The following is a 27977-nucleotide window of genomic DNA, read 5'->3' on the forward strand; positions in this document are numbered from 1 at the left end:
ACATCAGTGCTTGAGCCTCAACCTCGATGCGTGGCCAATCGGTGTCAGTCGAGGGAGTGACCCAACAGGCGGTATTTCTCGGACAGACTTTAATCTCTGATTACAGCTGGGGCTGGAGGGATGGATAGCCATAGACATGGAGAACATAGAAGGGATATGCTAATATGGCCATATGTCAAACGAACGCCGTTATCCGCCATTGCGGGAATCAAACCCACAACTCTAATCAGTAGTACTCACTCTTCACTTTCCATCTGAAACTTTCCTTCACAACCGTCCTTCCATCGATCACCTTTTCCATAGGCTTCTTATTGACTCTGCTTCCATTTAGAGATTTACAGTACAACTGCAGGCCTGACAAATACTGTAAGTCATTGACCTTCAAAACAGCCACAACAAAGACACTGAAAGGACTTACACCGAGTGTACGAAGCATTAAGAACAACCTTCCTAATATTGTTGCACCACCCCTATAGAAAGGACTTATATTGTTGATTCGTTGACTGTGACTCACAATGGCAACCTGCTACAACAGGATCTGAATCGACCATGGTTTTCAATACTGAGTCCATTCTTTTCACTCTGTTTCTATGGATATTGTGCTTAACAACCATGGACATACGTCACTAAACAACTGGAAAGCCAAGGCGAGAGAGGAGGGGAGGGAGGAAGGAACAAAGAAAGGGAGGAGAAGAGAGCAAGGAGGGAGGGAGCGGGTGGAGGGGGTGGGGAGAGAACATGAGTTAGTGTTTGAGATGCAGGCCACGCTTCTGTTATGAACATCTGCAGAGGAAAAAGATCCCAAATCCCAGAATGTTTAGCATACTCCTACGAGACTCTGTTACCATGGTTTCTCTCCTATAAAACATCTAAAAAGGTGTAAAAAAATGACATCAGTCAGGTCGTTTAGGATGTGTCTTGGGGATTTAGAATGGATGGGTAGGCACAGTAATTCTGACAGTTATAGTACAGCTGTCCATTCCCTATTGTCACTGAGTTTTGAACACGAGCAGTTCTGTCAGAATTGCCATGACACAAAATGTAAACAAAACTGACAAAAGCAGAGGAAAGATGGGGAAAATGAATTAGAAAATATATGATATGGATTGTAAATTATATGTATGATATTCACTTTGTAGATATACAGTTCACTCCTGATGCAGTGTATACAGTTCACCAGAAACAAAATTCATTTTACTTGCTCTGGATATCTGCATAATCTGTTGGGAATGTATAGGACATTCCTAACCCAACTGCATTCGTCAGGAGTTGACTTGAGATGACTGACGACTCCCTTTATGAGTCCTGAGATATTCAAATGTTTCTCTCTGATCCTCTCTGAAGCCCTACTGTTCTACTGGGTCTTGGCCTTTCTGATGAAAACCATCAAGTTTGCCAAGTACACGGAGCACGGCATCGGCCTGAGACAACTCCGCTACGGCATCACAGGACTACTGGCCCTGCTCTACGGACTACTACTGGCTGTGGAAATCAACGTCATACTGGGCAGGGTGAGCAGCAGTGTGTGTGAGAGGGGGATGGTGTGCGTGTGCATGTATTTGTGTGTGTGTGTGTATGTCATCCTAGTGTGTTTTGTGTGAGAGGGCATCTGTTTTCCTCAGTATGTCTGAACGTCTCTATCCTGTCTTTTCCTCTGCTTCAATCAGCTCTCCCCTCTTTCGGTCTAGCATGTTTGTATGCTCCTGTATATTGGATGTTAAGTATTGCTGCCTACAGGCCTGTTTCTGAAGTAGATAGAATGCAGAATGTGCTAGGTTGTTGTGAGTCATACAGAGGCGTCATGCCCAAAGTTGGCACAAGGGCACGTGTCACCTCCAGATTTCTGCATGACTCCCCTGTATGACACCCGCTACTTGTCTCTAATTATAATAGGATGTTTATGATGGACTTGTTTGCCTGGATGTTTGAATGATTCATCATTTTCATCCGTGGGAGTTCTGTCTGGAGATTTTCTTCTGAAAGAATGGAGGATGACTTGCTATTATGGTGATCAGGATTTCAAGCTTTTTTTTGTGTGCAACGACATATACTCGACGTGAGAATGGTATTCATGCAAGTGTGTGCGCATTCAGGTGGATTCATGTTCATGTTGTGAGGCGTCAGTCAGGATCTTCCCATTCACAGCAATCGCCTCTCCTCCTGGCACTATCCCACCTGGTCCATTTGTTCCCCTTTAGCATCCCATCTCGTGTTTGAGAGCAATCAGGCTCTTGGGCACTTGGCAATCATTTGCATTCTTCATTGGTTTGTATTGGTTAAGATTGGGACTAATCCAGCGGAGGCTCTTCAGAGTAGGAAAGGGGAGGACCATCCTTCTCAGTGAATTTCTTAAAATAAAACATTGAAAAAATAATAATTGATTAATACACACTGTTTTGCAATGAAGGTCTACAGTAGCCTCAACAGCACTCTACAGTGTAACTTTACTTATTGTAGCGGGTTTACCAACGCATTAGTTCTATTAGCTATGTTGACTAGGATGTTACTTTAGCTAATATGGGGACAACGATGTAGGCTGTGTGTAGCGGTTAAGATATGGTTTTGCTTGGAAAGGCTTTTTCGCCTGGTCACATACAGCTGATGTGTTGTTCATTGAAGTCCACGAACGAAGGGAAAAGCTGAGAGGAGAGTGCATAGAGGCTAGAATGAATACTACGTTGCTGCTATGATCAGGGTTGTATTCATACTGCCGATTTCATTGAAAAATATTTCTTAAATGGAAGCAAACAAAACAGGGATGAAAATACCTGAATTTGTCCAATAGAAACTCTTGTTTTAAACTTTTGGACTAATGACTACAACCTATCCTCTTGGGGATCGAGGGTAACTTAATCCCACTGATGGGATTGCTAGCAAGGCGGGAAATTCAAAACATCAAAAATCTAATAATTTCAATTTCTCAAACAATCAACTATTTTACACCATTTAAAAGATAAACATCTCCTTAATCGAACCACATTGTCCGATTTTCAAAGAGGCTTTACGGCGAAAGCATAAAGTTAGATTATGTTAGGAGAGTACATAGCCAAAAAAGTACACACATCCATTTTCAATTCAAGGACAGGCATCACCAAAAGCAGAAAACCAGCTAAAATTATGCACTAACCTTTGACAATCTTCATCAGATGACACTCCTAGGACATTATGTTAGACAATACATGCCTTTTTGTTCTATCAAGTTCATATTTATATCCAAAAACAGCATTTTACATTGGCGCGTGTCGTTGAGAAAATGTATCTCCCCCAAAACTGCCAGTGAATTTACAAAAAATACTCATTATAAAACGTGGTTAAAGTATTAAATTGTTATTCAAAGAATAACGGTTGCATTCTGAATGCAACCGCATTGACAGATTTCAAAATAACTTTACTGGGAAAGCATACTTTGCAATAATCTGAGTACTCTGGTCAGAAAAATACACTAGGCTATACAGCTAGCCGCTATGTTGGAATCATCTAAAACCATAAATAACATTAGCAATATTCCCTTACCTTTAATAATCTTCATCAGAAGGGACTTCCAGGAATCTCAGGTCCACAACAAATGTTGTTTTTTTCGATGAAGTTCATAATTTATGTCCAAATAACTCCATGCTGTTCCGTGTTAGCGCGTTCGGTAGGCTACTCAAAATGGGAGGGAAAAGTCACGACGAAAAGTTAAAAAAAAATCTATTTACGTTCGTTCAAACATGTCAAACGTTGTTTAGCATCAATCTTTTGGTCCATTTTTAACGTGAAACATCAGTAATATTTCAACCCAACCTCTCCTGTGTCTTGAAACAAGTTTTGAAAAATGTCTCGCCTCACATGAAAGCGCATGTGCGCGCAATAATGAAGTGATGACCTCCCAGGGACGTCAACTTCCCTTCCTTCTCATTCGGTCTCTGTTCATCATAGACGCTTCAAACAACTTTATAAAGATCGTTGACATCTAGTGGAAGCCATAGGAAGTGCAAAATGAATCCTTTGTCACCTTGTGTTTTATTGCCAATGACTTGAAAATAGTACAGCCACAAAATTTTCATTTCCTGCTTGTATTTTTTCTCAGGTTTTTGCATGCCATATGAGTTCTGTTATACTTAGAGACACCATTCAAACAGTTTTAGAAACTTCAGAGTGTTTTCTATCCAAATCTACTAATAACATGCATATTCTATTTTCTGGGCCGGAGTAGTAACCTGTTTAAATTGGGTACGTTTTTCATCCGGCCGTGAAAATACTGCCCCCTAGCCGCTAGAGGATAAGCTAGATGCAGGCAAGAGTGTGCAAGTCCTGTGTGCACCTAGGTTGTAAACTTTCAATCAGAGGCTACGGTGTAGGGAAATTATTAGTATCATCTAGTAGCCTAAACCTGTCTGTGATGATGAACTGAATGAATGGAATATGAATGATAGTCATCCAACATGCTGTAATAGAATAAGGCCATGCTCATGGAGGGGGGAAAAAATGTCCTCCTTCATCATAAACGGCACTGACCGCCACTGGACTATCTCAGCACTTATTCTCATTACAGTTTCTATTCATGATCACTAATGGGCAATTTTTTCAATGCCTTCATGATGCCTCGGGCTTCTACCAGAGCCATCAAACACAGAGTAGTCTATACATACATTCCTGTTTTGATAAAATACTATGTATAGAGAGAATGTTGTATGTTGCATTGGCAACATCTACAGTCAGGAAAGACACATCTGTTGTGGAAGAGTCCTCTGAGTACCAATGTACACTGACTAACTCTACACATATACACTACATGACCGAAAAGTATGTGACACCCGGTTGTCGAACATCTCATTCCAAAATCATGGGCATTAATATGGAGTTGATTCCCCCTTTGCTGCTATAACAGGCTCCACTCTTCTGGGAAGGCTTTCCACTAGATGTTGGAACACTGCTGTGAGCACTTGCTTCCATTCAGCCACAAGTGCGTTAGGGAGGTCGGGCACTGATGTTGGGCGATTAGGCCTGGCTCGCAGTCGGAGTTCCAATTAATTTTGAAAGGTGTTAGATGGGGTTGAGGTCAGGGCTCTGTGCAGGCCATTTAATCCTAGTACAAAGCTCTGTGCAGGCCATTTAATCCTAGTACAAATTCTTCCACACCAACCTCGACAAACCATTTCTGTATGGACCTTGCTTTGTGCACGGGGGCATTGTCATGCTGAAACAGGAAAGGGCCTTCCCCAAACCGTTGTTACAAAGTTGGAAGCACAGAATTATCTAGAATGTCATTGTATGCTGTAGAGTTAAGAATTCCATTCACTGGAACAAAGGGGCCTAGCCCGAACCATGAAAACAGCACCAGGCCATTATTCCTCCTCCACCAAACTTTACAGTTGGCACTATACAAGTAGGGTAGGTAGGGTTCTACTGGCATCCGCCAAACCCAGATTTGTCCGTTGGACTGGCATATGATGAAGCATGATTCATCACCCCAGAGAACGCGTTTCCACTGCTCCAGAGTTCAATGGTGGCAAGCTTTACATCACTCCAGCCGAAGCTCGGCTTTGCGCATGCTGATCTTAGGCTAGTATGCAGCTGCTTGGCCATGGAAACCCATTTCATGAAGCTCCCGACGAACAGTTCTTGTGCTGAAGTTGCTTCCAGAGGCAGTTTGGAACTAGATAGTTTGTGTGTTGCAACTGTGAGCTTGTGTGTCCTACCACTTCGCGTCTGAGCTATTGTTGCTCCTAGACGTTTCTACTTCACAATACCAGCGTTTACAGTTGACCGGGGCAGCTCTAGCACGGCAGAAATTAGCCGAACTGACTTGTTTGAAAGGTGGCATCCTATGATGGTGCCACGTTGAAAGTCACTGAGGTCTTCAGTAATGCCATTCTACTGTTAATGTTTGTGTATGGAGATTGCATGGCTGTGTGCTCGATTTTATACACCTGCCAGCAACTGGTGTGGCTGACATGACCAACTCCCCTAATTTGAAGGGGTTTCCACATACTTTTGTGTATATACAGTTGAAGTTGGAAGTTTACATATACCTTAGCCAAATACATTTAAACTCAGTTTTTCACAATTCCTGACATTTAATCCTAGTACAAATTCCCTGTCTTAGGTCAGTTAGGATCACCACTTTATTTTAAGAATGTGAAATATCAGAATAATAGTAGAGATAATGATTTCTTTCAGATTTGATTTCTTTCATCACATTCCCAGTGGGTCAGAAGTTTACATACACTCAATTAGTATTTGGTAGCATTGCCTTTAAATTGTTTAACTTGGGTCAAATGTTTCGGGCAGCCTTCCACAAGCTTCCCATAATAAGTTGGGTGAATTTTGGCCCATTTCTCTCCTGACAGAGCTGGTGTAACTGAATCAGGTTTGTAGGCCTCCTTGCTCGCACACGCTTTTTCAGTTCTGCCCACATCTTTTTTATGGGATTGAGGTCAGGGCTTTGTGATGGCCACTCCAATACTATGACTTTGTTGTCCTTAAGCCATTTTGCCACAACTTTGCAAGTATGCTTGGGGTCATTGTCTATTTGGAAGACCCATTTGCGACCAAGCTTTAACTTCCTGACTGATGTCTTGAGATGTTGCTTCAATATATCCACATCATTTTCCTACCTTATGACGCCATCTATTTTGTGAAGTGCACCAGTCTCTCCTGCAGCAAAGCACCCCCACAACATGATGCTGCCACCACTGTGCTTCACGGTTGGGATGGTGTTCTTCGGCTTGCAAGCCTCCCCCTTTTTCCTCCAAACATAACGATGGTCATTATGGCCAAACAGTTCTATTTTTGTTTCATCAGACCAGAGGACATTTCTCCAAAAAGTATGATCTTTGTCCCCATGTGCAGTTGCAAACCGTAGTCTGGCTTTTTTTATGGTGGTTTGGAGCAGTGGCTTCTTCCTTGCTGAGTGGCCTATCAGGTTATGTCGATATAGGACTCATTTTACTGTGATTATAGATACTTTTGTACCCGTTTCCTCCAGCATCTTCGCAAGGTCCTTTGCTGTTGTTCTGGGATTGATTTGCACTTTTCGCACCAAAGTATGTTCATCTCTAGGAGACAGAACGCGTCTCCTTCCTGAGCGGTATGAGGGCTGCGTGGTCCCATGGTGTTTATACTTGCGTACTATTGTTTGTACAGATGAATGTGGTACCTTCAGGTGTTTGGAAATTGCTCCCAAGGATGAACCACGCTTGCAGAGGTCTTTTTTTTCTGAGGTCTTGGCTGATTTCTTTTGATTTTCCCATGATGTCAAGCAAAGAGGCACTGAGTTTGAAGGTAGGCCTTGAAATACATTCACAGGTACACCTCCAATTGACTCAAATTATGTCAATCAGAAGCTTCTAAAGCCATGACATAATATTCTGGAATTTTCCAAGCTGTTTAAAGGCACAGTCAACTTAGTGCATGTAAACTTCTGACCCACTGGAATTGTGATATAGTGAATTATAAGTGAAATAATCTGTTTGTAAACAATTGTTGGATTGTGTCATGCACAAAGTAGATGTCCTCACCGACTTGCCAAAACTATAGTTTGTTAACAAGAAATGTGTGGAGTGGTTGAAAAACGAGTTTTAATGACTCCAACCTAAGTGTATGTAAACTTCCGACTTCAACTGTATAGTGTATGCAAGCTTGCCTAACTTGGTAACTGTGAGAAGACAAAAAATCACTCTTTATCATACTGGAAGAGGTCTTTGTTGTTGTGCAGGAAGTACGTTTCTGTGTTAGAGGGTTGGAAGTAGTCTGTAGTAAGTATTTCAGCTTTTATTTTCATGTGTTGTTTTTTCCTGTAAAGCACATTGCGTCGCATTCCATGTCTAAAATGCGCATCTTTTATTTATGCAGATTTTCGAATATCTGCATGAAAATCTGTTGCCAATTGGTTGTAAACCTAGCTAGTGATGCCCTTTTGAAAGTGGGAATTATTTCTGCAGATATAAATTAAACAGTGTGAAACTATACCCTCAGATGTACTGACAAGATGCAGTAATGATTGCCACATCCTGAAAAGGTTTTGGTTAGACTTTTAGAAAATAACTAAGTTTAAAGCTGAGATCCGCATTAGGGGAAACAACGCCACTAGCAGCTCCAGGCGTATTTGTTATTCTTTTTGTTTTGTTTGTTAAACGGAGAAAAGGAGGTCCTGCTTCCTGGTAAAAAAAAAATGGTTGTACATACTCTACTGTTCTATTGCGTGTGCAATGATGTCCGGGGGGAAAAAATGGTGTTCGTTATTTGAAGTAACGTCTCTGTTGTAATATCACAAATGGTGGCAGTTTCACCACTACAGATTCCAACTTTAAGAAACATTTTCTTTTTTACGTTTTTGTTTTATCTGGTGGGCGTATTCTCTGTAAGTGTTTGGAAGTTATGTGTCTATGCTGTAATTCTTCAGTAACCTAGTTTCCCCCAAGCTGAGACTCTCACTGCTGAACTGAACTGACTCTGTTCCATTAGTGTTTCACTCTGTCGTCCAGTTTCAGCGCTCGGGGTACCAGGAGTGTGCCTCGTTCTTAGACATAGTGCAGGCCATAATACTTCTCTTCGACAAAGCTCTAAAGCTGAATAGCTCAAGTGAACACAGTTTAGGGTTTCTTATTTCAGTGTGTGATACAGGGAGGCTTTGCCAAGGCATTGATGCATTCGCAAAGACGCGACCAGGCAACCCATAACTTAATACGCAACAGAGCAAGCTTCCCTGTCAGATACTCTACATCACACATAACTATCAGACACTATCTGTCATATCCAGTTGCTCACAGGTCCAACAAGATAATCATTATCTCTCAAAAACTTGGCAGGGTTAAGTTTGCGTAGCCGAAACTGTATATACGTTAGTGAATAGTTGTGTAGTTCGTTTCGTTGTTCCCATTTGTATTCTAAGTTCTGAATATGTTCATGATTTAGGCTCTTTCTTTTTTAGTGAATCCTCCATCTGTCTTTTTCTCTCTTCCCACTTGATAACCCCTCTCTCCCTCTGTCCCTCCCCACAGCGCTACCTGTGTTTCACTGAGGCTACGGAGGTGAAACCCCCAGAGGACCTGCAGGACCTGGGGGTGAGGTTCCTGCAGCCCTTCGTCAACCTGCTGTCCAAGGCCACCTATTGGTGGATGAACACCTTCATCACAGCAGCCCACCGCCGCCCCATCGACCTCAAGGTCATCGGCAAGCTGCCCATCGCCATGCGAGCCCTCACCAACTATCTGAAGCTCCGCAAGGCTTTTGAGAATCAGAGGGTAAAGGGAGTGAGTGAGTGAGTGAGTGAGTGAGTGAGTGAGTGAGTGAGTGAGTGAGTGAGTGAGTGAGTGAGTGAGTTGGCAGCCAGTGGGCTGTAAGTTTCCGTAAAAACAATGGTCAAAAAAGGTTATAGTAATAGTATTGGATACTGTAAACCTTTTTTAAGGCTCAAATAAGCAAAGAGAAACGACAGTCCATCATTACTTTAAAACCTCTTGCATCTAGGGAACGCCTCACCAATATCCAATGGTAGAGCGTTGCGCGAAATACAAAAGCCTTAAAAATGCAATAACTTCAATTTCTCAAACATATGACTATTTTACACCATTTGAAAGATAAGACTCTCGTTAATCCAACCACATTGTCCGATTTCAAAAAGGCTTTACAGCAAAAGCAAAACATTAGATTATGTCAGGAGAGTACCCAGCCAAAAAAAAATCACACAGCCATTTTCAAAGCAAGCATATATGTCACAAAAACCCAAACCACAGCTAAATGCAGCACTAACCTTTGATGATCTTCATCAGATGACACTCCTAGGACATTATGTTATACAATACATGCATGTTTTGTTCAATCAAGTTCATATTTATATCAAAAAACAGCTTTTTACATTAGCATGTGATGTTCAGAACTAGCATTCCCACCCAAAACTTCCGGTGAATTTACTAAATTACTCATCATAAACGTTGACAAAATACATAACAATTACTTTAAGAATTATAGATACAGAACTCCTTTATGCAATCGCTATGTCAGATTTTAAAATAGCTTTTCGGCAAAAGCACATTTTGCAATATTCTGAGTACATAGCTCAGCCATCACAGGCTAGCTATTCAGACACCCGCCAACTTCGGGGCTCACTAAACTCAGAATTACTATTAGAAAAATTGGATTACCTTTGCTGTTCTTCGTCAGAATGCACTCCCAGGACTTATACTTCAACAACAAATGTTGTTTTTGTTCCAAATAATCCATAGTTATATCCAAATACCGCCGGTTTGTTTGTGCGTTCAGGTCACTATCCAAAGGGTAACGCGCAAGCGCATTTCGTGACAAAAAAATTGTAAATGTTCCATTACCGTACTTAGAAGCATGTCAAACGCTGTTTAAAATCAATTTTTATGCTATTTTTCTCGTAAAATAGCGATAATATTCCAACCGGACAATGTTGTATTCATTCAAAGAGGGAAAGAAAAAAATGGCGGGGTCTCGTGAATGCGCATCTCCAGTCTCTCTGTCACCAGGCAGTCCACTGATAAACTGTGCTGCTGTTATCTGCCCAGAGACAGGAGACGCGTCAATCCGGTTTCTGAAGGCTTTAGAGCCAATGGAAGCCTTAGAAAGTGTCACGTAACAGCACAGATACTGTAATTTCGATAGAGATGCAACAGAGTGACTACAAATTGAAAAGACCATTCAAAATATTTTTGAAACTTTAGAGTGTTTTCTATCAAAATCTACTAATAATATGCATATTCTCGTTTCTGGGTAAGAGTAGTAACCAGTTTAAATCGGGTACGTTTTTTATCCGGCCGTGAAAATACTGCCCCCTATCCCAGACAGGTTAAGACATGAAGGTCAGTCAATGCGCACAATTTCAAGAACTTTAAACGTTTCTTCAAGTGCAGTCGCAAAAACCATCAAACTTTATGATGAAACTGGCTCTCATGAGGACTGCCATAAGGAAGACCCAGAGTTACCTCTGCTGCAGAGGATAAGTTCATTAGAGTTATCAGCCTCAGAAATTGCAGCCCAAATAAATGCTTCACAGAGTTCAAGTAACAGACACATGTCAACATCAACTGTTCTGCAAAGAAACCACTACGAAAGGACACCAATAAGAAGAAGAGACTTGCTTGAGTCAAGAAACACGAGCAATGGACATTAGACCAGTGGAAATTTGTCCTTTGGTCTGATGAGTCCAAATTTTGAGATTTCTGGATCCAACCGCCGTGTCTTTGTGAGACGCAGAGTAGGTGAACGGATGATCTCCGCATTTGTGGTTCCCACCATAAAGCATGGAGGAGGTGTGATGGTGTGGGGGTCCTTTGCTGGTGACACTGTCAGTGATTTATTTTGAATTCAAGGCATGGCTACCACAGCATTATGCAGCGATACACCATCCCATCTGGTTTGTGCTTAGTGGGACTATCATTTTGTTTTTCAACAGGACAATGACCCAACACACCTCCAGGCTGTGTAGGAGCTATTTGACCAAGAAGGAGAGTGATGGAGTCCTGCATCTGATGACCTGGTTTCCACAGTCCCCCGACCTCAACCCAATTGAGATGGTTTGGGATGAATTGGACCGCAGAAAAAGCAGCCAACAGGAAAAGTAGCCAACAAGTGCTCAGCATATGTGGGAACTCCTTCAAGACTGTTGGAAAAGCATTCCAGATGAAGCTGTTTGAGAGAATACCAAGAGTGTGCAAAGCTGTCATTAGGGCAAAGGGTGGCTACTTTGAGGAATCTAAAATATATTTTTATTTGTTTAATACTTTTTTTGGTTACTACATTATTCCATATGTGTTATTTCATAGTTATGTCTTCACTATTATTCTACACTGTAGAAAATAGTAAAAAAGAAATAAAAACCCTTGAATGAGTTGGTGTCTAAACTTTTGTCTTTTACTCTAAGTATTCAGACCCTTTGCTATGAGACCCGAAATTGAGCTCAGGTGCATCCTGTTTCCATTGATCATCCTTGAGATGTTTCTCCAACTTGATTGGATTCCACCTGTGGTAAATTCAATTGATTGGACATGATTTGGAAAGGCACACACCTGTCTATATAAGGTCCCGCAGTTGACAGTGCATGTCAGAGCACAAACCAATTTCAATAGAATGTTCATGATGTCACTGCAACAATTGTGGATAGACATAGCTGGTCAATTCGCTCAGGCTATCTACTCTGATTTCAGAGCTCTCTCGTCTGGGTGTGCCAGAGTGCAGAATAACTGACGAATTTGTGAACGCTCAACACCCGTTGAATATGGCCGGTGTCAGTAAATGTTGTCAAAAAAGTGTAATTAAATTGTTACCAGCAGCACAGTTGCAGTCACCAACGCTCTGGAGAACATAAAAACTGCCTAAACAGCTCTGCTAGGCAAAGTAAAATGGTCAGAGTGGGGTGTTCTCTCATTTGTGTCTGGAAGTAGCTAGCCAACGTTAGCCAGTTAGCTTGGGTGCTTGACTGCTGTTGTTAGGTCAGAACGCTCAGATCAACCCTACTCCTCGGCCAGAGCATCCAGTGTGACCTCTGAACGCTCCGAGAGCGAACCGCTCTGAAATTACGAACGGACAACCTGATAATGCTCTGAGTTTACGAACACCCAAAGCGCACTCTGGCACTCCAGAACACACCCGTAGTATAAACCAGTCTTTAGTCTTGAAATCTTTGGTTGTTTAGTATATAGCCTCACATGTGAATCCTTAAAGAGATGAGTGGGGCTAAAGCTTAATCGAGCCGGTCGGTGAGAAATTAGCAAACATTTCAAAAAATCTGTTTTTGCTTTGTCATTATGGGGTATTGTGTGTAGATTGATGAGGGGAAAAAATAATATAATTGATTTTAGAATAAGGCTGTACCCTAACAAAATGTAGAAAACATCAAGGGGTGCCTTCGGAAAGTATTCAGACTTTTTTTTCTCCACATTTTGTTGTGTTACAGCCTACATTTTCAAATGGATTAAATGTAGGGTTTTTTTGTCACTGACCTACACAAAATACCCCATAATGTCAAAGTGGAATTATGTTTTTTGACATTTTTACAAATTAATAAAAAATGGAAAGCTGAAATGTCTTGAATCAAGTATTCAACCCCTTTGTTATGGCAAATCTAAATTTGTTCAGGAGTAAATATGTGCCTAACTAGTCACATAATAAGTTGCGTGGACTCTGTGTGCAATAATTGTGTTTAACTTGATTTGTTAATGACTACCGCATCTCTGTACCCCACACATACAATTATCTGTAGTCGAGCAGTGAATTTTGAACACAGATTCAACAACAAAGACCAGGGAGGTTTTCCAATGCCTTGCAAAGAAGGACACCTACTGGTAGATGGGTAAAAATCAAAGCAGACATTGAATGGTACCCGCAAAACACCAGTCTCAACGTCAACAGTGAAGAGGCGACTCTGGGATGCTCCTCTGTGTTCTTTTACCCATCTTTTCTTTTCATTGGCCAGTCTGAGATATGGCCAGCATCCTGGAGTTGCCTCTTCACTGTTGATGTTGAGACTGGTGTTTTGCGGGTACTATTTAATGAAGCTGCCAGTTGAGGACTTGTGAGGCGTCTGTTTTTCAAACTAGACACTAATGTACTTGTCCTCTTGCTCAGTTGTGCACCGGGGCCTGCCACTCCTCTTTCTATTCTGGTTAGAGCCAGTTTGCCCTGTTCTGTGAAGGGAGTAGTGCACAGCGTTGTACCAGATCTTCAGTTTCTTGGCAATTTCTCACATGGAATAGCCTTCATTTTTCAGAACAAGAATAGACTGACAAGTTTCAGAAGAAAGGTCTTTGTTTCTGGCCATTTTGAGCCTGTAATCGAACCCATAAATGCTGATTCTCCTGATACTCAACTAGTCTAAAGGCCAGTTTTATTGCTTCTTTAATGAAGACAACAGTTTTCAGCTGTGCTAACATAATTGCAAAAGGGTTTTCTAATGATCAATTAGCCTTTTAAAATGATAAACTTGGAATAGCTAACACAACGTGCCATTGGAACACAGGAGTGATGGTTGCTGATAATGGGCCTCTGTACGCCTATGTAGATATTCCATAAAAAATCTGCCGTCTCCAGCTACAATAGTAATTTACAACATTAACAATGTCTACACTGTATTTCTGATCAATTTTATGTTATTTTAATGGACAAAAAATTGCTTATCTTTCAAAAACAAGGACATTTCTAAGTGACCCCAAACTTTTGAACGGTGTGTGTATATATTTGATTTGCTGTAATATGAAAATACGTTACCTAGCAGTCAACCTTCTTGCACCAATCCCATGTAACTACAGTAAAATACTGTAAAATGCAAACCCCACCTCCCCTCAATGAATTGAATTAATTAATTAATTACAATTACAGTAGAATTTACTTTTACAGTATTATACAGTAAATATTACAGTAATGTACTGTTTGTCATTGCTCGGATATTACAGTAACTACTGGCAGCCAGTTACCTGTTAGTTACCGTAAAACAACGGTACCAAATATTACAGTATATATTACAATATATATATTTTTTTACAATGCAGAGATTAGCTTGGATGTTCCACACAGTGACATATGAAGACAGTATTAAGTGTTTATATAAGAACAGATTGCACAGTATGTTTTGGTTGATAAGGATCTTTCTTTTGAAGCATGACATATTCTGTTTGGATTGCATTTTGTTAGCTTGCGTCAATGCAGCTTGCCCAGTTGGATTGTTTAAATAAAATGTCAATAGGAATAACTAAAAAGCATTGATTTTACTTGTTCTCTAAACAATTAAACGCTGTTCTCCAATGGCCTATGGTGATTTGACTACATGCATCCGTAAAACAGAGATGGATTTCCAAATAGATGATTGTCTTCTCTAGTTAACACTGAACTGATATATACGCTGCTCAAAAAAATAAAGGGAACACTAAAATAACACATCCTAGATCTGAATGAATGAAATCATCTTATTAAATACTTTTTTCTTTACATAGTTGAATGTGCTGACAACAAAATCACACAAAAATAATCAATGGAAATCCAATTTATCAACCCATGGAGGTCTGGATTTGGAGTCACACTCAAAATTAAAGTGGAAAACCACACTACAGGCTGATCCAACTTTGATGTAATGTCCTTAAAACAAGTCAAAATGAGGCCCAGTAGTGTGTGTGGCCTGCACGTGCCTGTATGACCTCCCTACAACGCCTGGGCATGCTCCTGATGAGGTGGCGGATGGTCTCCTGAGGGATCTCCTCCCAGACCTGGACTAAAGCATCCGCCAACTCCTGGACAGTCTGTGGTGCAACGTGGCGTTGGTGGATGGAGCGAGACATGATGTCCCAGATGTGCTCAATTGGATTCAGGTCTGGGGAACGGGCGGGCCAGTCCATAGCATCAATGCCTTCCTCTTGCAGGAAGTGCTGACACACTCCAGCCACATGAGGTCTAGCATTGTCTTGCATTAGGAGGAACCCAGGGCCAACCGCACCAGTATATGGTCTCACAAGGGGTCTGAGGATCTCATCTCGGTACCTAATGGCAGTCAGGCTACCTCTGCGAGCACATGGAGGGCTGTGCGGCCCCCCAAAGAAATGCCACCCCACACCATGACTGACCCACCACCAAACCGGTCATGCTGGAGGATGTTGCAGGCAGCAGAACGTTCTCCACGGCGTCTCCAGACTCTGTCACATGTGCTCAGTGTGAACCTGCTTTCATCTGTGAAGAGCACAGGGCGCCAGTGGCGAATTTGCCAATCTTGGTGTTCTCTGGCAAATGCCAAACGCCCTGCACGGTGTTGGGCTGTAAGCACAACCCCCACCTGTGGACGTCGGGCCCTCATACCACTCTCATGGAGTCTGTTTCTGACCGTTTGAGCAGACACATGCACATTTGTGGCCTGCTGGAGGTCATTTTGCAGGGCTCTGGAAGTGCTCCTCCTGCTCCTCCTTGCACAAAGGCGGAGGTAGCGGTCCTGCTGCTGGGTTGTTGCCCTCCTACGGCCTCCTTCACGTCTCCTGATGTACTGGCCTGTCTCCTGGTAGCGCCTCCATGCTCTGGACACTACGCTGACAGACACAGCAAACCTTCTTGCCACAGCTCGCATTGATGTGCCATCCTGGATGAGCTGCGCTACCTGAGCCACTTGTGTGGGTTGTAGACTCCGTCTCATGCTACCACTAGAGTGAAAGCACCGCCAGCATTCAAAAGTGACCAAAACATCAGCCAGGAAGCATAGGAACTGAGAAGTGGTCTGTGGTCACCACCTGCAGAACCACTCCTTTATTGGGGGTGTCTTGCTAATTGCCTATAATTTCCACCTGTTGTCTATTCAATTTGCGCAACAACATGTGAAATTTATTGTCAATCAGTGTTGCTTCCTAAGTGGACAGTTTTATTTCACAGAAGTGTGATTGACTTGGAGTTACATTGTGTTGTTTAAGTGTTCCCTTTATTTTTTTGAGCAGTGTATATCCCCCCACACACTCACACACATCCAACGTTCCAGTTCCCTTACTGTGCGTTACTGTCCAGTTTCACAGGAAATAAGATCATGTAACATCCCAAGCCATATCTGGTAACTCTGCAGGCTAAATAATGTTATTTTGCTTATATGTTGATTTGAAACAACCGGAATATGTGAAACGTGAGACTTTAATCATCACACAGAGTAGCAGAGGGACAAACCCAGTCACCACACACACAGACACACACACACTCTTCCCACTTTCTTCCCATGAAATGTCGAGTTCTTTCACCCTGTGAGGGGTCAAAAAGTCGCAGTGTTCACAGTAGAATGATAATGACCTTGCTCCTCTTAATCTTTCAGTCTTCTTTTCCCCTCCTTCATCTCTAATCCTTCTCTCCTCCTGGAAGGAAGTGTGGTTCGGATTCACAAGCAGCCGAGACTGTCTCATTGACCTCAGAGTCCAGTGTGCACGGGAAAACCCTGACCCTGTTGTGACCTTTGATCCTTGACCCCTGTCCCCTGCCACGTGTTGTGTCTCACTGAAAGAACCACGTCTGACCAATTCTCTCGTTATCTCTCTCAGAACCATCTTCTTGACCCTAACCAGTCAGGCTTCACAGCGACTCACTCAACTGAGACCGCTCTTATCTGTGTCACAGAGGTTCTCCACTCTGCCACAGCTGACTCTCACCCCTTTGTTCTCATCCTCCTAGATCTGCTGCCTTTGACGCTGTGAACCATCAGATCCTCCTCTCCACACTCCTGGATTGCATCCTACCTGGCAAGTCGCTCCTACCAGGTGGCGTAGAGAGAATCTGTCTGCACCATGTGCTCTTACTACTGGTGTCCCACAGGGCTCTGTTCTAGGCCCTCTCCTCTTTTCTCTTTTCACACAAAGTTGCTCGGTTCTGTCGTATCCTCACATGGTCTCTCCTATCATTGCTATGCGGATGACACTCAACTACTCTTCTTATTACCCCCTTCTGACACCCAGGTGGTGACACGCATCTCTGCATGGCTGTCGGACATCTCCACTTGGATGTTGACCCACCACCTCAACCTCGACAAAACGGAGATGCTCTTCCTCCCGGGAAATGCCTGCCGCTTCAAGACCTCTCCATCATGGTTAACAACCCCACATTGTCCCTCTTCCAGAGTTCAAAAACCTTGGTGTGACCCTGGACAACACCCTGTCGTTCTCTGCAAACATCAGTGACTCGCTCCTGCAGGTTCATGCCCTACAACATCCGTAGAGGACGACCTTTCCTCACACAAGATACGGCACAGGTCCTAATCCAGGCACTTGTAATCTCCCGTCTAGACTACTGCAACACTCTGTTGGCTGGGCTCCCCGCTTGTGCCATCATACCCCTGCAGTTTATCCAGAATGCCGCAGCCCGCCTGGTGTTCAAACTTCCCAAGTTCTTCCATGTCACCCTGCTACTCTGCACCTTCTTACCTTCAGGTTATGCTCAAACCCAAAATCCCATCCAGAGCACTCCGCTCCATCACCTCTGGTCTCACCACCTCTGGTCTCTTACTTTGTTGATGGAAAATATATTTTATACGATTGTGATGTGTTGTCTCACCTAGCTATTTTAATAAGAATGCACTGTGGGGTGGGTTGAAACAAGTGTAGGGTTAAAACAAGCATATGGGTATTTACACTACAGTACAGCACTAGGGTATGAACAGAATATCTGTTCGTTGCTGTCAAACTAGAAACCATATGCATAAATACATATTTGGATTTGGCTGAGATGGAGCCTAAGGGAAAATGGCCATAGGGTCTGATTATGACAGTTAGTGTGTCGTGACAAATCGTATATGAGCTAGAAGGCATGAATGGCTTGGGACGTGACGTGCACATTTGTATCCATGAAACAGGAAAGTCACACACACCAAGGTCATTTTCAGAAGTCGGAAGAACCAAATTTGGTTTATTTGTTTATTTATGTATCTGCCCCTGTGCTCTCTGCATCAAAAAGCCTGACCAGAGGCTGCCTCCAAGCCAGGACCTTCACCCCCTAGAGAGGAGTGGGAAAGCCAGGACACACACACTTGCACATGCGCACACACAGACCGAGAGGCTGTGGCTTGTTTACTACTCTAGCCAGAGTAGCCAGACGCTCTCTCTGATCATCACAAACTCTAAATGTGTAAACATCACACAACGCATTGTCAGCGGCAGGGGTATAACTACAATAAATAGTTTAACATACAAAATGTTTGGCCTCTGAATATTTATCCTTCATACAGTATACATGGAGGGTTTAAAACCTTTGTTTAAAATATTGAGATCAGACAAATATTTTGACTGCACACAAGTGCCTGAATGCTGGTGTGTTGTAGGATCTGAGCTAATCTCTTCTGTGAGGTCACAGTACCCTAGGATTAAAACTGAACTCATGAGATGGCAGAACTGGGAGGACATCATTACTAGGGAACCACTGAGATGAGAAGCACGAGAACTACTTTCTTCTCCTTCTTCCCTCATTAAACACTGAATCCCAAGATGCAACAGAAACAGCGAGCCAGCAGGGGTTCCATGCTTGTCCTAGTTCTGTAGTTTTTTTTTTGTGTGGCTGGTGCACTGCTCCTGATCAAATTGGGTATGCAGTTGTCTTTTTCCACCGGCCAATTACTTTTTCATGTCATGTTAACAGCCTTTTGATGTGTGACCTAGTTTTTCTGTTGGAAGACATTTTTTTTTAGAAAGAACTGACCATGAGAGCCGCTGCAATACAGCAGAAATGTATTCTGATTCCTTAATAGGAACTTTGATAGCACTTTACATGAATCCTGCACAGCAAATTCTCCAGTGTTAAATCCAACACTGGTCCGATGTCAATATGGGTCCACACATTTCGGTATTAAATTAACACACTGTTTAGTGTAAAGCCTTATTTGTATATTTCACAGGGTGCCTTGCCTTTCTGATGAATTGTAGTTACCACCCGTGATTGTATTTGTAAGTGACAGAGAAATGGTTGTTGCAGTCAATTTTCTTTGACCTGTTGCCTTCACCAAGTGAGATTATAAGCAGATCCATTATGATTTAAATTGTATTCTTCAACACAGTACAATTAGTTAATAAAACCTTATTTTGAGGGCCTAGTTTTACCCTAATACCTGCAAGTCACATTATGATGGCTTGCAAAGTGAAGTGTAATTCCTATTGGAATCCAGCCAGAGTGGGGATATCCAACGTTTGGAATTTGTATTCACTCATAACCTGCATTCAGAATGATTTCTGGATTGGGGAGAAGAAGATATGAAACTACCTAAACCATCTAAACAAGGAACAACCATTTCAGTAACGAGTGCAATAAATCCAAGTAACCAATTTGGATCAAAATGTTCTATGCTATTTATATTTGAGTAGCATAAGATGAATAAAAATAATAGATATTGAAACAAACAGTTAGAACAATGAACCAGCAATGGAGCACGCTGTGAAATATAACAATGGGCGTGGTTTTGGTTTAACACTGGTTATTAACACCAACACAGTGTGTGCTAATTTAACACTTACACAGTTCATTTAACACCTGAATCAACACAAGAAACGTTAGACTGAAATATCAACTCTAGTTAACACTGGGAAATTTGCTGGGTGATTTTTCACTTTTTTACCTGATATACTGAAATCATGATGTTCTTCCTCTTGCAGAGGCCTCTGGGCTCCATGCCGCAGGACCCTAAGTGGATCTGGAGGGCCCTATGCCAGGCGTTTGGACGTCCCCTCATCATCAGCATCACCTTTCGCTTCCTGGCTGACCTGCTGGGCTTCGCTGGGCCTCTCTGTATCTCTGGCATCGTCCACCACATCAGCAAGGAGAATCACACCATACAGCCCCCGGTGAGAATATATTATTTATTATTATATATTATTATTTAATTTTTTTGTATACATGGCAGCTAAAAGCTGAATTGTGTATACATCAAGAAATGTAAGAAAACTAAGTAAATCAATCAATGTTAGCTAATGAAGAAAGTTCGGAAGTCAGATGGATGGGTCAGAGCTACAGATTCTAACACCAGATAATGGGATTCATCCGCCCAAAATCTGACCATTATACTGGTAGTTACAGGTGTGGCTAATTTGGGGGTTTAAATAACATTATCTGGTGTTAAAATCTGTAGGTAGGTCAGGAGAAGGGAGCATCTCCGTCACAGCCAGAGATGGGAAAAATATCCATCAGAATGTACAGTATCTTGTAACAAATACAAGATACTCTAAAAACCAATGTATCAAACTAAAATACTAACTACTTTTGCAAAGTATTGTATTTACATTAAATACAGGTATTTTGTCATTTCAAAATACAAAATACAGTTGCAAGTACACGCCTTCACTACAACAACATTCTCTGTAACGGTAACATACAAAAATTGTTTTACTTGCTATGACTGTGATATGTGGTTGTTTATCTACCTTGGTTGAATGCACTGACTGTAAGTCACTCTGAATAAGAGTGTCCGCTAAATGACCTAAATGTAACAATTACAAAAAACAATAGGTATTATTATTATTGGCCTTGATTCGGGGGCAGAGCACATTACAATAATACCAAGTGTTCATTTTTACATTTAGGTAATTTAACAGACTTCTGATACCAATGCAGGGTGAAAGAGAGACACAAAATTGATGGTCAGGAGGAGGAGGGAGCATCTCAGTCAGCCAAATGTATCTTGTAGCAAATACAAGACAGTCTAAAGACCAATGTATCAAACTAAAATACTAAATACTTTAGCAAATTATTGTATTTACATAAAATACAGATATATTGACATTTCTAAATACAATACAAGTACACGCCTTCACTACATCATAACGGTAACAAAACTATGTTACGACTAATACCAGTGCAGGGTGAAAGGGGGACACAAAATTGTGAACCGCTATAAAAAATGTTATTTTGAAACTACAAATTAGAGGTTTCGAAAGTATCTTGTTCCAAAATGCATTGGATTGTGGTTCAGGCTGGTGAAATACAAATGACAAAATACTCAAAAGTCATTTAAATACGTATTTATGTAACGGGCGTCATATGAAGGGGACCAAGGCGCAGCGTGTTGAGTGCTCATCGTAAATTTTTATGAAAATGAACACGGAATACAAATAAACAAAAATGACAGCCGACAGTTCTGTCAGGTTAATTTAACAAAACAGAAAACAACTACCCACACCAACCAAGGGATAAAAGCTGCCTAAGTATGGCTTCCAATCAGAGACAACGATAGACAGCTGCCTCTGATTGGAAACCATACCCGGCCAAAACATAGAAAACAAAAACCTAGAATGCCCACCCCCTATCACACCCTGACCTAACTAAACAGAGAAAAAACAGCTCTCCTAGGTCAGAGCGTGACAATTTAAAATACATGTAACAGAAATACTGCCCATCTCTTGTCACAGCTAGGGAGTTAGATACAGACAGCCCACACGTATACTCAGAGATGGGCAGTATTTATGTTACGTGTATTTGAAATATGTATTTTAATTACTTCTGAGTGTTTTGTAATTTCAATTACACTGGGCTGAACTACACTACAATGTATTTTCAATAGCGGTTCACATTTTCTGGCCCCCCTTTCACCCTGTGTTGGTATCAGAAGTCTGGTAGCACTATGGTGTGATAAAAACATCTGCTAAAAATGAACAATTGTAAAGCATGCTGAGTATTATGCCAGTGAGCTCCACCCAGTATATTAATTTTCACATATAATTTTACATTTTGCACAACAAAGGCAGTAAAACAACAACATATCACGGTCATAGTAAGTAAAACCTTTTTGTAATCGTTAGTGAGAATGTTGTTGTTGTTTGTGCCGGCTACTTGTTTTGTTTGTGCCGGCTACATGTATTTTAATTAACTACATTACAAAATATAAGTATTTTGTAGTTTATTTTGATACATTGATCTTTATGGTATTGTCTATCTATATTTTGTCATTTTTGCCCATCCCTGCAAACACTGATGGGCAAGGACACACATACAGTTGAAGTCGGAAGTTTACATACACCTTAGCCAAATACATTTAAACTCAGTTTTTCACAATTCCTGACATTTAATCCTTGTAAAAATTCCCTATCTTAGGTCAGTTAGGATCACCACTTTATTTTAAGAATGTGAAATGTCAGAATAATAGTAGAGATAATGATTTATTCCCAGTGGGTCAGAAGTTTACATACACTCAATTAGTATTTGGTAGCATTGCCTTTAAATTGTTAAACTTGGGTCAAACGTTTCGGGTAGCCTTCCACAAGCTTCCCACAATAAGTTGGTGTTTATACTTGCGTATTATTGTTTGTACAGATGAACGTGGTACTTTCAGGCATTTGGAAATTGCTCCCAAGGATGAACCAGACTTGTGGAGGTCTACAATTTTCTTTCTGAGGTCTTGGCTGATTTCTTTAGATTTTTCCATGATGTCAAGCAAAGAGGCACTGAGTTTGAAGGTAGGCCTCGAAATATATCCACAGGTACACCTCCAATTGACTCAAATGATGTCAATTAGTCTATCAGAAGCTTCTAAAGCCATGACATAATTTTCTGGAATTTTCCAAGCTGTTTAAAGGCACAGTCAACTTAGTGCATGTAAACTTCTGACTCACTGGAATTGTGATAATGTGAATAATAAGTGAAATAATCTGTCTGTAAACAATTGTTGGAAAAATGACTTGTGTCATGCACAAAGTAGATGTCCTAACCGACTTGCCAAAACTATAGTTTGTTAACAAGAAATGTGTGGAGTGGTTGAAAAACGAGTTTTAATGACTCCAACCTAAGTGTATGTAAACTTCCAACTTCAACTGTAGGTGCATGCACGCAAACACACACATCTCCCGTTTTTAAAAGGTCAGGTCCTCCAAAAGGAGGACACACTTATCCTCAAAGGTGAACTCCTCATTTTAAGCCAATGAAGTATTTATGAGGTTAATGACTGGCGACCTCACTGTGCTGCTTTCTGTCTGTCGGTCTGTCTCAAACTCTCATATTCCACTCAGAGCAGACAGGACATGGACGCATCTGTCAGATCTCCTCTGCTGCTGTAATAATAGATCCTCCGTTTGTTGTTTGAAAGTCACAGAGTTACGTAATGGAATACTGCTGATTTGGCTCAGTAACAGTAGAAGTGTTCTGTAGCTACTTGTAGAAAGCATAAGGTAAATGCCTTCTTCCGAAGAAAATGTATTTTATGATTTTGTCAGAGGTTACGAAACTGAATATCTAAAAGAGGAGCTGATTTGGAAACAGTGGGTGGACCTGTTGTCTGTAGACACTCATAGAAGGCAAACAGCATTCTTTTCTGGCTCTGGCTCCATCTTGACATTGTGTTTGGGCCGAGGGTAGACTGAAATAGTCGCCCCTGGAAGAGATTAAAGAGTGCTGTCAAGCTAAAAAAATTATGCCATGAGACTGTAGGCTGACAAGAAAAGGAGGTGTAGTCAACTATTGATAAATGCAATGGCTTGGAACTTCTCAATAACTTGTTGTGAATCCGTGCAATGGAGCGTCCAGATGTCCAGAGAAAAATGGAAAGCTGGAACTTGAAGGGCAGTGTACTCAAACAAAGTATTAATTTGCATTCATTTGACATACATTTAGGACAGGAGTCGACTGTATACCATTAAAGATTGTGAAATGTGAAAGAGAGAGCGAGAGACGGCAAGAAAGAGAGGGAGAGACGGGGAAGAGGGAGAGAGTGTGAGAGAGAGACTTGCCAAATTATATCTAAGCTAGAATGACGTATTACCTGTCCTAGTTTTAATGGCTCCTCAGAGATATGAGAAAATATATATATTTCTCACCTGAGACCCTTTACTGCATAATCCAAGGCTAGGGACAGCAGCTGAAGGATGACTTCTGTCATTGATTGAACTTCCTGAAAATAGTGGATTTGATACAGTATGACCCCAACCTTGGTGTGATTCACTGGGAGAACTGAATGACTCTAAAGACATCCATCATCATTACAGTACAGCCAGAAAGAGGGAGAGTGTGCCAAGAATAGTTGGCATGATCAAGAGTGTTAGATAAGAAAGATACAGCGGATTACTTTTAAGTAGATTGTTCATTGATCATCTTAAGGAATGTCTGGGAGTTATTTTTCTCAACGGGGTAGGAATGAATGTAATTTCCTTATAGAAAATCAAACCATTTTCCCCTCTGATGTACATATTCTCTTTGAGAGATTTTGAACATGTCATGAGAGTCACAGTCAGACTCACCGTATGTTTTCTTTGATCCGATGCCCTCCCTGCAGGCAGCTCCTGTCTATGTGAGTAGGATATTGACTGGGGGTACTGACTGACTGGGTCAATGTCTGTGTCTCTCGCTTTGCTTTCAGATAAAGCTGCTGGGGGTCTACTTTATCTCCTCTCAAGAGTTCTTGGCGAATGCATACGTGCTGGCCGTGCTGCTGTTCTTTGCCCTGATCCTGCAGAGAACCTTCCTCCAGGCCTCGTATTATGTGGCCATCGAGACTGGCATCAACTTACGAGGGGCTATACAGGTACTGTACTCTAGGCCTATATACAGTAGGGACCACATCGCAAAAATGATCTCTCATTCTCTATTACTTAGAAACAGGGGATTAGTGTTACAAAAGCATCTGTAGTATCAATACATCAATTTTGTACAGTATGCCTGTCTATGGTAGAAACGCAGCAGAGCTCATAGAGAGTACAGTCATACATTGTCAATATATTCAATGACATACAGGTAACTGCCGAAGTAAAGGAAACATCAACATAAAGTGTCTTAATAGGGCATTGGGCCACCACGAACCATCAGGACAGATCCAATGCTCCTTGGCAGTGTCTGGAGGGATGCGACGCCATTCTTCCACGAGAAATTCCATCATTTGACATTTTGTTGATGGTGGTGGATAACCCCGTCTCAGGCGCCGCTCCAGAATCTCCCATAAGTGTTCAATTGGGTTGAGATCTGGTGACTGACACACACACACACACACACACACACACACACACACACACACACACACACACACACACACACACACACACACACACACACACACACACACACACACTTTATTAAACACCCTATGCTCCTTCGAGTCCCCTCTTTCAAAGTCACGGAAATCTCTTCTAGCCATGGTAGCCAAAACAATGGGCAATTGGGCATTTTTATACATGACCCTAAGCATGATGAGATGTTAATTAACTCAGGAACCACACCTGTTTGGAAGCACCTGTTTTTATCCCACTGTCACGACTTCCGCCGAGGTCGGTCCCTCTCCTTGTTCAGGCGGCGTTCGGCGGTCGATGTCACTGGTCTTCTAGCCATCGCCGATCCACCTTTCATTTTCCATTTGTTTTGCCTTGTTTTCCCGCACACCAGGTTTGCATTCCCTCATTACTCGTCTTGCATATAACCCTCTGTTTCCCCCCATGTCTGTGTGTGGAATTGTTATCCGTTTCCCTATGATGTGTCTGACTGACTTCTCCTTCCAGACTAAGATCTACAATAAGATCATGCGGCTGTGCACCTCCAACATGTCCATGGGAGAACTGACAGTGGGACAGATCTGCAACCTGGTAGCCATAGATACCAACCAGCTCATGTGGTTCTTCTTCCTCTGTCCCAACCTGTGGGCCATGCCAGTCCAGGTAACACTATTCTGTTCTCCTGTACTTGGTTAGGTTCTATTCAGCTGTATTTAATTATATTATATCTGGGTATATTCTGTTTGGTTCAAGTCTACAGTATACTGAAAAGGGATTGCTGTAAATTTGACAGTATCTCACAGGCAGTAAAGAGGCAAATAAGTTACTATATTTCATATTGCAATACACCTACTGTAATCTAAATACAGTATCAAAGCAAGTACTGTGTAATGACACAGAGTACACTACTGTAGAATTGACTGTATTGTACTTTAAAAAGTAAATGGACCAGTTCAATTGGTACAGCACTCTCACTAACGGGTTTTGAATTTCACTGTATTTTACTGTAATTACATGGGATTAGTGCAAGCAGGTTGTTTGCTAGGTACACATTACGGCATATCAACAATAAATTATATCACTTTAAATAACATACCAGCTCAATTGGTACAGCACTCTCACTAACAAGTAGAACAAATAATAGCCTCTTACAAGGCACTCCTCAAATGATGTTAAGGAGCCAGCAACAATACCATGCACCCTCTAATGCACCCTCTAATGCACTGTAAAACAAAATCAAATCTGTTGTTTTTACAGTAACTTACCGGCAGCCAGTTACCTGTAAGTTACTGTAAATCAAGGTACAGTATGTTTCCGTAAATTCCAAAGAAACTTTAGTTTAACAGTACATTACTGTAAAGTTTAGGATAATATACTGTATTTTTCTAAAAGCTATAACAAGAGCAAGGTATTGAATTTCATTTGAAAACAGCATAACATTTTGTAAAAGCAGAATATTTCAGGTCATCCCACCCCCCTAACCTTTGAACCCCTAACAGCTAATTACATGGGTGAAAGCACATGATAATTGTTTTTATATAGAAAACAGATCATGAGAAGATGGCCAACATGAAGAGATCAAATGTGGGCCAAAATATACTACAGAGAAGGCGTGGGCCTATAGAACATAATTGACAGCAGAATCCTGCCAGGATTTTTTTTACAGTGTGGTCAAAAGGTTTTTGGAACTCTAAAAATACAGTAATAATAAGGTTCTGTGTACTGCACCAGAGCCGCCATAGACACTTGTCACCCTCCCTACCCTACCCTCCCTTTTTTGGGTTTTCTTTTGTTGTTTAGTTGCATTCGGAGTCTGCACCTTTCGGGGGGGGTACTGTCACATCCTGACCATAGTAAGTTGTGATTTTCTATGGTAGAGTAGGTCAGGGCGTGACAGGGGGGTTTTCTAGTTTCGTTTTTCTATGTTGTTATGTTCTAGTTATGGTCTCGTGTGGCTCAGTTGGTAGAGCGTGGTGTTTGCAACACCAGGGTTGTGGGTTCGATTCCCACGGGGGACCAGTACGGAGAAAAAATGTATTCAGTTTATTTATGTATTGCATAGTTTCACAGTATAAATAAAATGTGGAACGACACACACGTTGCACTTTGGTCCGCTTCTCCTTACGACAACCGTGACAGCAGGATCATCTTAGACCAGCCACCCGGACAACTGATGAAACTGTGGGTTTGCACAATCAAAGAATTTCTGCACAAACTGTCAGAAACCGTCTAAGGGAAGCTCATCTGCGTTGTTTGGTGTCGTAACCGACTTCAGTGGGCAAATGCTCACCTTCGATGGCTCTTCACGGATGAATCCCGGTTTCAACTGTACCAGGCAGATGGTATGGCATCGTATGGGTGAGCAGTTTGCTGTCAACTTTGTGAACAGATCAAATTTCACAGGCGTAGACTTTACAGTGAAATGCATACTTACAAGCCTTTAACCCACAATGCAGTTCAAGAAATAGTGTTCAGAAAATATTTACTAAATAAACTAAAGTAAAAAATAAAATGGAAAGTAACACAATAAAATTACATAACAATAACGAGGTTCCGAGCCAATGTAAGTAGGGGTAAAGTGACTAT

General features: G+C 41.6%; 1 protein-coding gene across 3 annotated transcripts in view; it reads left to right on the plus strand.

Moving 5' to 3' along the window:
- LOC106561050 (ATP-binding cassette sub-family C member 8) overlaps nt 1-27977 on the plus strand; it is a 123165-nt gene that overhangs the window by 30720 nt on the left and 64468 nt on the right. For all 3 annotated transcript variants that reach the window (XM_045688098.1, XM_014124631.2, XM_014124633.2), the window contains exons 5-9: nt 1345-1511; nt 8985-9227; nt 20085-20273; nt 24770-24934; nt 25899-26054. In XM_045688098.1, the coding sequence (XP_045544054.1) occupies nt 1345-1511; nt 8985-9227; nt 20085-20273; nt 24770-24934; nt 25899-26054 (920 nt within the window). The remainder of the gene's footprint in view (nt 1-1344; nt 1512-8984; nt 9228-20084; nt 20274-24769; nt 24935-25898; nt 26055-27977) is intronic.

The sequence above is a fragment of the Salmo salar genome, chromosome ssa10, assembly GCF_905237065.1.
Source record: "Salmo salar chromosome ssa10, Ssal_v3.1, whole genome shotgun sequence".
NCBI lineage: Eukaryota > Metazoa > Chordata > Actinopteri > Salmoniformes > Salmonidae > Salmo > Salmo salar.